General features: G+C 35.1%; 1 protein-coding gene across 4 annotated transcripts in view; it reads right to left on the reverse strand.

Annotated features, from left to right (window-relative positions):
• LOC123266981 (E3 ubiquitin-protein ligase MYCBP2) overlaps positions 1-13,026 on the reverse strand; it is a 226,078-nt gene that overhangs the window by 889 nt on the left and 212,163 nt on the right. For 2 of the 4 annotated variants that reach the window (XM_044731436.1, XM_044731435.1), the window contains exons 18-23: positions 12,820-12,988; positions 11,568-11,758; positions 11,321-11,386; positions 8,608-8,697; positions 844-5,989; positions 109-479 (exon numbers count right to left, since the gene is read on the reverse strand). In XM_044731436.1, coding sequence (XP_044587371.1) covers positions 109-479; positions 844-5,989; positions 8,608-8,697; positions 11,321-11,386; positions 11,568-11,758; positions 12,820-12,988 — 6,033 coding nt within the window. The remainder of the gene's footprint in view (positions 1-108; positions 480-843; positions 5,990-8,607; positions 8,698-11,320; positions 11,387-11,567; positions 11,759-12,819; positions 12,989-13,026) is intronic. The other 2 variants (XM_044731437.1, XM_044731438.1) reach the window with 2 other exon arrangements.

Here is a 13,026-nt window from a genome sequence, read left to right on the forward strand (position 1 = left end):
GAGTATAACATCGGGATGAGTTTATATCTTTAAAAATGTCAATAGTTCACGAGATACAAGGTCATTTCATCTATACAAAAAATAGTTTACAAAAAGGGAAAAATTTACCAGCTGGACAAGAAGGCAATTCGCTTTTGGAAATATTGGTAACCCGTTGGAAGTCATCGTGGCATGGATTACAGAAATGTGTGGTTCCAAAGCAGAAGAAGACGGCCGTCGAACAGCAGTACCGACACTTGTACTCGAGGAAGTCAGCTCCATGCTTGGGACACATCTGAGCCCTTGCCACGTCGCTGCAACCCCCGCAAACCAATTCTGTGGGGTCGAAGGTTTCGCCTCCTAGTTGAGCGTCGCAACGTGCTTCACCTCCGTAGTAAGCCTTCTGACACTTGTAACACACGTAGTAAGCATACCGGTCCATGGCATACGCTGCTGGATCCTTGTAGTAACGTCCTCCAGGTGCAGTCACCGCTTCGGCCCTGAAAATTATCAATCATAAACATATTTAGACATTTTAAATAAATTAATTTTCTTTACAAATCACTTCTGATAGTAAAGATTTTTAATTTATATTTTTTATTTAATAAAAAAAAATCAAGTTAAAATATTGAATTTTTTGAGAGATATGGTGTTAACACCATCATATTTATGTAAGAAATTTTGCTAAATTTTTTTCAACTAATTTTTTACACAAATTGTTCAGTAATTAATTTTAAAATTCATGAATTTATTTTATTATTATTGATCTTTGTTGAAGATTAACTTAAAAGAGTAATTAAAAGTTAAAATCACTAAATTTATATTTTTTCATCCCATCCAATTATAATTAACTAAAAAACTTACTTATGTAGCCCTTCATACTCCAGCCGCATGAGCGCCTTCCTCTTGACATCCGTATAAAGTTCCTTGATACTAGTCAATTGGTCCACCAAAGTAGGATGTTCAATCGGAACTTTACAAATCGGACAGAAAGAAAATCCAAAAGTGATCCTAGGTCCAACCCACCTCTTCATTAAAACATTCCGACAGCAGTGTAAATGAAAAACATGTCCACATTGCAGCTGAATCGCCGGCGCACATGACAAAGCCTCCGTAAAACAAATCATGCACATGTCATCAGCATCCTGCTTCAGATCACTACTCGCCTGGCAACGATGCAAACAAGGCAGGCAATTTTTCTCATTTCTGACCCCTCCACAAATATGACCACACGAATGAATCTTACTACAAGCATTCTTCGCATGCTCCTGACACTCATGATCCGAGCAGACGTTCCCAATAGCCAGGAGCCCTGAATTTCCCGTGGTTCCACAAAAGCGGCAGACCCCGGAAGTTCCGACGGGTTTCCTTGGTGTTCCATCGCGGAATTCCACCAGAGCTTTCAGCGTCCTACTATCAGCTAGAGCGAGAATCCAAAAGAGCTTAGTTCTTCCACACCCTTCATGAAGATCCACCCGGATAGCTTCCTCCTCTTCTTTGCAAACCTGCCTCATATGCATCCTAGTCCGCCGGTGCAAGTGCAGAACGCGATCACAGTCTGCGCACAAATTACCGCAAACATTGCACTGAATTATCGCGGTGGTTTCCTCATCGTCGTGGTTGCTGCAAGTGGGACGAGGTGGTGGCGGTTGTCCGTCCAAGCTTGCATTCCATTGGCCCGAGGACAGACGCTCGACGTGGTCAGAATCCAATACACACAGGGAAGACAGTGCAAGCCACAGTGTGGGCGTATGCAGACACTCATTAGGCTCACGACGTTTCTCGTCCAACCTTGTTAAGTTCAAAATATTCTCCGCAATCGCAGCTTTCGTCACCGCTGCCCAAGTGTCTGATAACTTCCCCGTTGCCATGTCTTTCAGCAGCTGGATGATAACTTCTGCGAGCTTCCGCGTCATGCACCCCCTTAACCACCACCTAGAACCAACGTAGCTCTTCGGGTGGATGCTAGTCGCCAGAGAAACTGTCTGCAGTGCCTTGCCGTTGTTCTCCTTCCCTTTGATCTTGACTTGGACCGCCAAGGTCTTGGCAATGCAGCTCAGAAACACGTCCAGAATTCCCGCGGCGTGCTCATCGAAGTTAGAAGAGCTTGCGCTTCCGCTATTGGTCACTGAAACTATGCTAAAGTCCGACGGAGGTAATCTTTCGACTCCTAATACATTAGCAAAATGTTCTGGCTTTATTTCTGGCAAGATTCTGCGCAGCAAGGAGGTTACTTGCCGCTGAACGCGCGCTGATCCGGTGTGAAGAAGGCTTAATATATCCTTTATCAGCCCGTATTGGTGCGAAAGATAGTTTCTGCCTACTGCGCTGCCACTTAATGCAAGAACCATTGATAACATTTCGAAGCAGTAAGTGTCAGAAGCTTTAGGAACGTCGCTTGATTCGCTGAGAATACTGTTTGCTGGAGTCGGTGAGCAAAGAAGTAGCTCCCATTCTTCGCGAAGCCTAATAGTTTCTTTTCTGATCGCTTGGACAATATGGCTGCAAACTTGCTTTTGCAAATGTGTCAATTTACTGCGGCTGAATAAGATTCCTACCATGTGCTCACGAAGGTCATTGCTCTCCTCTAATTCATCATTAGCTTCAGATTCTTGCTGCTGCCGTCTTTGCGGCATCATTTCACCCTGAATGAGCTTTCCAAAAACTTGAGAAGTGATCAGCCGGAATACTTTAAGAGTCTCAGCTTCGCAATTACGCTGTTGAATCGTCTGAGTGCTCAATTGCTTGCCAATTTTCAGCGGCTCGCCTTCAGTTTCTCCTAACACGCGAATCTGCCTGACTCTAAGCGAATTATCAGGACCTTTGAATTCTAAACCAATAATAATGTGTCTTGGATCGGTGATAGGACAGCTGACCCACCCAGCAGAACGGCTTTCAATCTCTACTGTCTTCAACTTGATCATTTCGTCCACATTAACCCCAGATTGGAAAGTAACACTGGTAACTTTGTGAGTCAGATCGCGGCAGTTGTCAATATGAATGTAAACCATCCTCGGGAATGTATGAGCGCTGCAAATAATACTGATAGTCTTGGTCTTGTTTCTATCTTCATCCCCAGACTCCCAGAATGTTTCAGTAGAGTTATCAGTCAAGTGTCCTATCATCGCCTGCCTGCTGGAGCCTTTTATTTCCACCCCAGCAGTCAGATCCTTAAGCGCCTCCACCGACGCAGTTATCGGCTGAGAAAACGTAGACTGGTGGCTTTCATGCATGCTCATAGTTACATCTTCTTCCTCTTCTGACCTTGAAAGAATCTTGCTGATGTTACTGAAGACGTGGCTCCGGTGCAGAAACATGTGATCAGCAGTGGTGAATTTTATCCCCCAGCACTGAACCGCGGCCTGTTGAAGCGGCGAGCCGGGAGGAGGAAGCAGCATTAAGTCAGAAATTGTCTGCAGCAAAGTGTGGAAGACACTAGGCAGCGGATTAATGGCTTCTCCAGCGATAGCTAGATCGCTCAAAGGATGCTCGTAGACTCCCGTCATGTCGAGATCCTCTTTGCGCTCCACGTGGTTGTCGACTTCGACGTCTAAATCAGGAGTGGCGGGTGTCAGAAATGCCATGAACCACCAGAGCAGATCATGCAAGCCCATTGGCTGCGTCACGCTTCTTAAGAGCCAATTGAACGCTTGCATTGCGTAAATCCTGCAAGCAGATCGACGCAGCGCTTGTTTCATAGCAAGCTGCAAGTGTTGGAGGTTGTGCTGCTGCAAAACGAACAGCATAACTGGTCTTGTAAGCATTTCAACGCGGTCTACGCTGGAAATTTCTTCCTGATTTACTGCAACGATTGCCGATTGGTCCATCGAGGGAACAAGCTTTTGCAAAGCTGCTGAAGGGTAGCAAAGCAACGACGAGCCAGCCTCGGTGTTCATTTCACTGCTGCTGTTGTTGCGCTTTCGCATCATCACAACGCGGCCGTCATTGCTGTTCCGAGCCCAAGGCGCGCCAGTTGACATCGAAACTGACCTGTGGAAGGCTCCAACGCCAGTTCCGCGTCTTGCGCCTTCACTATCGCTGTCGCTCATCGGACATTCGGACAACGGACGGCCATTGCTGCCGTAGTTGCAGCTGAAGTTATTGTAATTGGCCTCGTAATTTCCTTGGCTGTTTTGCCGACGCAACGTTTCTTCATAATAACGTTCTTCATTCAACGCACTTGAAGAGTGATGGACACCCAGCGCCTGCAAGCATTGGAACGGTCCAGTAGGCGGAAACGGTCCGGCCGTAACTTCCGGAGGACTGTAATTTTCAGCTACTGAGGTCAAAGTTTGCGACGGCCTGCGTTGCTGCTTGGGAATTGTAACTCCTGAAGCGCTAGAAAGGTCCAATAGAAACATCGCGTTGTTCTTCATCACGATATGCGCGTCATTGCTACTGGGGCTGTTTATAGGCGACAAAAATGTCTTTATACCTTTGCGCCTTGCTGTAGCGGGTAAGCTCGTTCCATTAAGGAGTTTTTTATTTCCCATTTTGTTCCTCCGTATTTGCAAGTAATTATCGCGACACTCATCGCAAATCAAATACCAGCATGTACCGCCAAAATCACTATCTCCGCAATTTCCCGCCCAGCCTGAACAGTAATTACCGACATTATTGTACCCCATACCACCGGAATGCCACCCACAACCTGGATGCATTGTCTTCATGTGGTAAGTTATCGGATGAGGGAACATTAGTCCGCAAAGTTCGCAAGTTGTTTCCAATTCTCCGGTATTTTCTCCCGCAGAAAATCCAAATTTGTTTATTATTTTGTTCAAATCTTTCTTTTTTTTCGTTACTTTTTTATCCTTATCCTTATTAACACTACCAATATTTACACTAGACATTTTATCATCTTTATTTTCTTTATTATCCCTATCCTTATCCTTATCTTTATCACCGGATTTTTTAGGCGTTTTGAGTAGAAAATGCGAAATAGGACTCGGAAACATCGTTTGTTCTTCAATAGCCTGAATGCAATTGCCACTGAGTTCTTCCCAGAGAAACACGAGGCTCTTTAAAGCCGGAGGAAGAACAGCAACTGTGTGAGTTTCAGGCAAAGCCATAAGTTTGTTGCTTGAAACTTCTTCTTTGATCATCACAGAGGGGTTTGTTGCAATCACCTCTTGCTTTTTGTTACGATTGCGATTTGCGTTTGCATTAGCAGCAGACCGAGTCAATGCCTCAAGAGTGCTTGGCTGAATGTGGAGATAATTTCCCGCTGTGGTCACTTCAACAGAATGCCTTTGTCGCGCGCGTTGTTCTTTCGTAAGCTCGTCTTTGTTCTTATCCGTTTTGTCGTGGATTACCGGCTGTCGGGTGACTACCAAAGCTCCGTTTTTCGGCAAAGCCGGATGGAACTTCAGGAAACTAGCGCAAGCCATTGCGTCGTGAACGATCCCTTCGTGCCAGAGAAAAGCCGCGAAAACGGCACGAAGACACTCGGCTACTGACGGACTCATGGCTTCTTTAACCTTGTCTTTATTCAGATTCAACATTCGCGCGGTGCTGGGTGATGATTGTTGGGACTGAATGTTCGCCGGGGATATCGCGCGTTTCGTTCGGGTTTTTGCGATCTTCATATGGCTCCGACGGGTTACTTTTGGAGAGTGACGGTCTTCTTTTCCCGAAGCTCCGATGCTAAAGTGGCCCTTTATCATCGCGTTCTCAGGGCTGGTTTGGGTTTGAGCTTGAGATACTTTCTTCTCGTTTGAATTTTGATTTTGGTATTGGTTCTGGTGGTGGTGGGGGGTCTGAGGAACCGGTTCCTGAATTGGTACCGGTTCCTTACGCGGCGTATCCGGGGGACTCGCGATACTGCCCTCTGAGCGCATTTGAAGGGAACTACAACTGGGACTGGGTGAAATATCGCGGGTATTTGCTGCGCTGCTTATTCCGCTAGGTGACGCTGATGGATCACGTGTCAGGCTACTGACTAAGGCACTTGTGTCACTTTGGGTTGACCCTCGGCGGTGGGACGCTCCGCTGTCCAACATTCCGCCTGATACTTTGAAACAGAAAAATTTCAATGATTTTTTTTTTGACGCGATTTTTTTTGACTGATAAAAATTATATCTGGATATTTTTTTTATTAAATTTGAAATCATTTTAATGGAATTTGTCTATCGGCTTGTTTAGTTAGTTCGTAGTTTTTTTTTATTTCTACAGAATTTTTTTTTATAGTGTATTGACCGAAATAAAATTCATCAGCAAATATAAATTGAACGGGAAAATTATTTATAAACTTGCGGTGCTTTTGTAAAAATTAAAAAAAAAAATAAAGTAATGTGTTTATTTATCAGACAAAAAAAATTTTTTAGTCATTACTTGATAGTAGAATTTATTTTTTTTTTAATTAGAATGGAAATAAATGCCAAAAACTATTTGGAAAATAAATTCTACTCGAGCTGATTTTAAAAGAATACTTTACATGTTTAAAAAAAAATACTTCGATAAACCCCTGGAGGATTTCATCGGTTTTAAAGTCAGCGTTCTTTTGAGTGAAAGTTGAAAGGAAGGAGATATAAAAGATTGATTATCAAAATAAAAGTATTGGCATCTCGGATAAAATATATATAAAAAAAAAATGTTTTCAAGGTCCTTATAAGGCATCAAATTCCTTTATAATGGTCATTTAAGTTTAATCGATTGTAGAAATCTTAACAGCTGCAAAATTATATGTAAATTTACAAAATATTCACTTTTATTCATTTTAAATTGGAGATTTTACATAATTTATTAGTAAGTAGTGATATATTATAAAATTTTGTAGAATTATAATCTTGTAATTTAGAAATTTTACAATAGATGCTAATTATTGCACTTTTAATATTAATGATAATATTAAAAGTTCTTTGGTATAATAAATCCGCGTAACTTTAAAAAACCGATGAAAAGAAAAAATTAATAAGAAGAAAACATTTATTTGATAACTTTATTCACTAGTTTTTACTTTTTATTTATAATTTCAGTGAGTTATTCAAGTAATTTACTTTTTATAAACTTTTTAACAACAAATCCATAACTTTTCTTCGATATCCTCATTTTATTTCAGTCAAATTAATCTTATTAAATAAAAAAATGTCACAAAGTTTTAATGTGTATATTTTAAAGGGTAATTTATATTTATTTCAAGACTTATAATTGAAAAAAAAAATTTTTTTTGTCTAATTTTTCATCTTATAATTAAAACTAGCAACCTTGCAGTCACTATGTAACTGCCGTGACTTGTGAACTACGATCAATAAAATTTTGCTTTATTAAATAACGACTTTTGTTAAATTGCACTGTACTTTCTTAACTATTGACGTTTTTAACGAAATAAGCTCATCCCGATGTTACACTCATCAAGAGCTTTCATTTGAGTACCCACATGCATTTTCATATATTTTTCACATATACATATATATATAATATATATATAAATATATGAAAAATTGATGTGGGTACTTAAATGAAAGGTCTTGATGAGTGTAACATCGAGATGAGCTTATATCTTTGAAAATGTCAATAGTTCACAAAATACAAGGTCATTTCTTAATTATTGACATTTTTAAAGATATAAGCTCATACCGATGTTACACTCATCGAGACCTTTCATTTAAATACCCACATAGCAATTTTTATATATTTTATATATATGGTATTTCTGAAATATATAAATATATAAAATATATGAAAAATTGATGTGGGTACTCAAATGAAAGGTCTCGATGGGTATAACATCGGGATGAGCTTATATCTTTAAAAATGTTAATAGTTCACAAGATTCAAGGTCATTTCTTAATTATGTGTATAGAAATAGAGACACTAAATTTTTCTTATTCTTTTAATAGTATAGATGTAGCATTTTTTATGAAATACGCTAAAAAAAATTCTATTTTTAAGAATAAAAATTGTTTACTTATACAAACTTTTGTTCAACGAACTAACTTTTAAAGCTGATAAACTCTTTTAAAATGATAACACACGAATAAACATGCATTAATAATATAAAAAATGATCAAGAATAATAATAATAAAAAGCAGTAGAAGGAAATAGCACCCTCAAAGCATATCGCGCTTTGGATGTGCGATACTTTGATACAAATCCGTGGAAAAAAGTTTTATAAATTAAATACAAATGAATAAATATTGAAAGACAATATCTCTTTGAATCTCCCATCGGTATTTTATTTATTTAAATAATATTTTCGGACTGGTAAATATTTTTTACAATAAAAAAAGACTTGTATCATGCGGATTACACGAAAGTTAGCTACAAGTATATGATATGTATGGAATAATAACAATAACAGTGCAAACAGAGAGAGAGAGAGAGAGAGAGAGAGTAGACAATATATATATGTATTGTATATTGTACAAGTAAAGCATGGACACGTATAACGTAGAACGTAATTATTGGAGTCTAAATAATGCAATTGGTACATTGGATTTAACAAGAGGAACCACTCTACATAATACCGTGATGATGTTGTCATGTTTATGTGGATATATATAACTAACTCTGTACTGGGTTAAGTTTGTTCGGTACATGTTACAAGGTACTGTATATATACAGATAACATAGTGATAGTAATAGTATTAGTATTGGTATTAGTATTAGTTTAATGTTAGTGATCTTACCTAAAGGGGAGAGCCCGACACTTCGGGGGGAGCCGTAGTGCAAGGGACTGCTACCAGCACTCCCTCCCCCTTCAATCAAACTTCTCCCACCTAGTAAGTTGTTAATTAATTTTCAGTGTTGATAAGTGTCATGATCATGAACGTTCATAAGCATTATTTTAGATTATGTATGCAATATTATATTAGAATTAATTACGTATTAGGAAATTCGATTACCTAAGTTATTATCCCAAGACAAAATATCTCTCACGGTTAATTCGATCATCGTAATCTATTATTATAATTATCCAATTCTAAATTTGTTGTCTATGCTAATAAACTTCGCAACGCTGATTAGTGATTATTTATTGTTGGGTAAATTTAATTATTTTTGAATAATTAATAATTTATTGGGGATTCATGATACAGGTATGTCGGACGGATAAATTTAACAAACAATTTTTTGTTGGTCTTTTTAATTAATGTATGCTGATGAATAAAAATAAACTTGATTAAAGAGAATAGAGCTCAGTTTAAATTTTAAAAAAATTTTAAGGAGTAAATATCTCAAATTAAGTATGAAAAGTTTTAAATAATAGAATTTTTATTGATTTAAGAGCATGTAATACAGTCTGTTGTCGGTAATTCAGTTTGGACTAGTGATAACAAATGCCAATTAAATATATCGGATTGTTTATTTTTAACACATAAAATGCACTGAAGATTATCAGGCTGACTGTCAAAAAGTTAAACTATAGTTTATTTACTATAGTAAATCAAATTTTTTGTTGATAATTAGATTTCTATTCAAACCTAGTTGCATTTTAATAATTCTGTCTTATAAGTAATCTAAACTAAAGTAAAGATTAACCAAAAAATTAAATCAATCTCAAAGATTATATTGGTTGTAAGTTTATGAGTAATTTCTTTATAGTAAAGTTTATTTACTTGAATATATGATGGGCCCGGAGATAAGGCAGTTTTACGCGCGAACTCTACCTATTTATTTATCATTTTATTATTTTTTTTCAATGATTAAATTTAAAAATAAATGAATCAATTTACGAAGGACTATTATTAATATACTCCTGCCAAGTTTAATGATTTTTTGTTCAAAAATTACTTGGTCAAACAGCGTCTCAGTATTTTGTCCAAAATTTGAATATTCTCTGTCCTACATGTTCTTAAATGAATTTTCAAGGCCTGCTTAGTTAATAATAATGACTTTTGTTAAATTGCACTGTACTTTCTTAAATATTGACCTTTTTAAAGATATAAGCTCATTCCGATATTACACTCATTAAGAGCTTTCATTTGAGTACCCACATGAATTTTTGATATATTTTTCATATATACATATATATAATATATATAAATGTATAAAATATATGAAAAATTGATGTGGGTACTCAAATGAAAGGTCTCGATTAGTGTAATATTGGGGTGAGCTTATATCTTTAAAAATGTCAATAGTTTACAAGATAAAAGGTCATTTTTTAATTATTGACATTTTTATAAATATCAGCTCATCCCGATGTTACACTCATCAAGAGCTTTTATTTGAGTACCCACATGCATTTTTGATATATTTTTCATAAATACATATATATAATAAATATAAATATATAAAATATATGAAAAATTGATGTGGGTACTCAAATGAAAGGCCTTGATGAGTGTAATGTCGGGGTGAGCTTATATCTTTAAAAATGTCAATAGTTCACAAGATAAAAGGTCATTTTTTAATTATTGACATTTTTAAAAATATAAGCTCATCCCGATGTTACACTCACTAAAAGCTTTCATTTGAGTACCCACATGCATTCTTTATATATTTTTCATATATACATATATATAATATATATATAAATATGTAAAATATATAAAAAATTGATGTGGGTACTCAAATGAAAGGTCTTTATGAGTGTAATATCGGGATGAGCTTATATCTTTAAAAATGTCAATAGTTCACGAGATACAGGGTCATTTCATAATAAATTTACTATTGATGAGAATGATATTAAACTTTGAAAAAGCACAAATTCAAATCAAATTCATACTTTTTTTTTTTTTAAATTCATTTTTTTAATAAAGATATTGTAGTTTTCATGGCTAAAAATAAGTGAGATCACAATTATATGTTAATAAAGCTTTTAAAAATTTATTTTTTACACAAAACTAACTAGTTTTTTTTTTTTAAATTGCTTCAAAATTTTTCAATTTAAATTTAAACTTTCTTTATAATAGTCAATGATAATAATTTTTCATTAAAAAATTTAATAACACATTTTTTTAAACCCAAAATTCCAACATAAATTGCTTTTAATCTAAAATAATGAATAAATTCTTCCTATCTACAATTAATTTCCGTAAAATATTTGACATATTTAATATTAGTCAATTAAAACCGTATTAAGTTAATATTTAATAAAAATAATATTTCGTTATTAAAAATTGTTTTAAAATTCTCATTTTTTTTTAAATATTGTAAAAATTTTTTGAGGATATTTTGTCTGAAGATAAAACATTACCCTAATTAACGTGTAAAAATTATAATCAATGATTTTCAAAGTACCTAGTGAATGAATAATGAATAATGAAAATTCTACTCAAAGGACTTGAACCTTAAATCAGGATTTTGTCTCACAAAAAAACCGAAACTCAAACTAAAATAAAAAACAATAGTAGTGATAATTATTATTTTATTTTTGTTGTCAAAAAGCAAATCAAGTACCTGGAGCATTAGCGACAGGAGGAATGAGACAATTGCCAGAACCAGCAGGCTGACGACTGGGTCCAGCTAATTATAAAATCAACATTTAAACTTGTTTTTAAATAACAAAAAGCTACACTTTTTCGTTAATAATAATAATAATCTAATACTAATATTATGGATAGTTCAATTAGTAATAAGTGGTAATAATTAATAAAATAAAATAAATAAAAAACCAAGCAGTCAAAAATATATAGGTTGTACATACCAGGTATCGCAACCGGACTAGAAGACCTGCTGTGCAATCTCGGAGACCCACCTTGAGGGTTTTTAGGCGATGAACTTCTTGATAACCTTCGCGGGGTTTCTGGCGGGGTTGCGCCGTTACCATTAGCGCGGCTTTCGCCCATTGCTTTTACCAATTCTTTTACCGATACGCCGACAAATTCAGAAAAATCTCTGTAATTTTTTTTAATATATATTTATTTTAGTCATTTATGAACTTATTGTATTAAATTACAGATATTACAAGGGCGTATAATAAAAATAAAAAAAATCTAATTTTTTTCATAAAAAATAAATTAGTTTGAAAAACTATTCATAAAATTCAATTGTAAAATTTTTATAAATTGAATAAAATTATAAATTTCTGCATTTAAAATTTAAAAAAGGTCTATCTCTATATACATAATTAAGAAATGACATTGTATCTTGTGAACTATTGACATTTTTAAAGATATAAGCTCACCCCGACATTACACTTATCGAGACCTTTTATTTGAGTACCCACATCAATTTTTCATATATTTTATATATTTATATATAGTATGTATATGTATATATGAAAAATATATCAAAAATGCATGTGGGTACTCAAATGAAAGCTCTTGATGAGTGTAACATCGGGATGAACTTATATCTTCAAAAATGTCAATAGTTAAGAAAGTACAGTGTAATTTAACGAATTTCTTGTGAACTATTGACATTTTTAAAAATATAAGCTCATTTCGATGTTACACTCATCAAGACCTTTCATTTGAGTACCCACATCAATTTTTCATATATTTTATATATTTATATATATTATATATATGTATATATGAAAAATATATCAAAAATGCATGTGGGTACTCAAATGAAAGCTCTTGATGATTATAACATCAGGAAGAGCTTATATCTTTAAAATATATATTATATATATGTATATATGAAAAATATATCAAAAATGCATGTGGGTACTCAAATGAAAGCTCTTGATAAGTGTAACATCGGAATGAGCTTATATCTTCAAAAAAGTTAATATTCAAGAAAGTACAGTGCAATTTAACAAAATTCATTATTTAATAAAGCCAAATTTTAATGATTGTAGAGATACATTAAATTATTTAACATTTTCTCATAAATTGTGAAGAAATTAAGACTGTAATTATTCAAAATTGATGGAAAAAAATATTTAAACACTTTAATACGCCCTTATAGTCTCTGCATGCGATTATTAATAACTATATAAAATGTTTTACCTTCCGGAACTCCTCTTGTCCCCTTTATCGTCACCCCTGAGCCATTTCTGCAATGCACTAAACTTACCGCTGCCCTCGCGTTCCCTATCTTTAGCAACGCGCTCTTTCGAATGTACTTTGCTGTATTTTGGAGAAACGTCGTTTTTCTCTAAATTATATTTATCGCTCCCTAAAAAAAAGAAAATGAAATTTATCAGACTTAGCGCA

Source organism: Cotesia glomerata, linkage group LG6 (assembly GCF_020080835.1).
Source record: "Cotesia glomerata isolate CgM1 linkage group LG6, MPM_Cglom_v2.3, whole genome shotgun sequence".
Classification (NCBI taxonomy): domain Eukaryota; kingdom Metazoa; phylum Arthropoda; class Insecta; order Hymenoptera; family Braconidae; genus Cotesia; species Cotesia glomerata.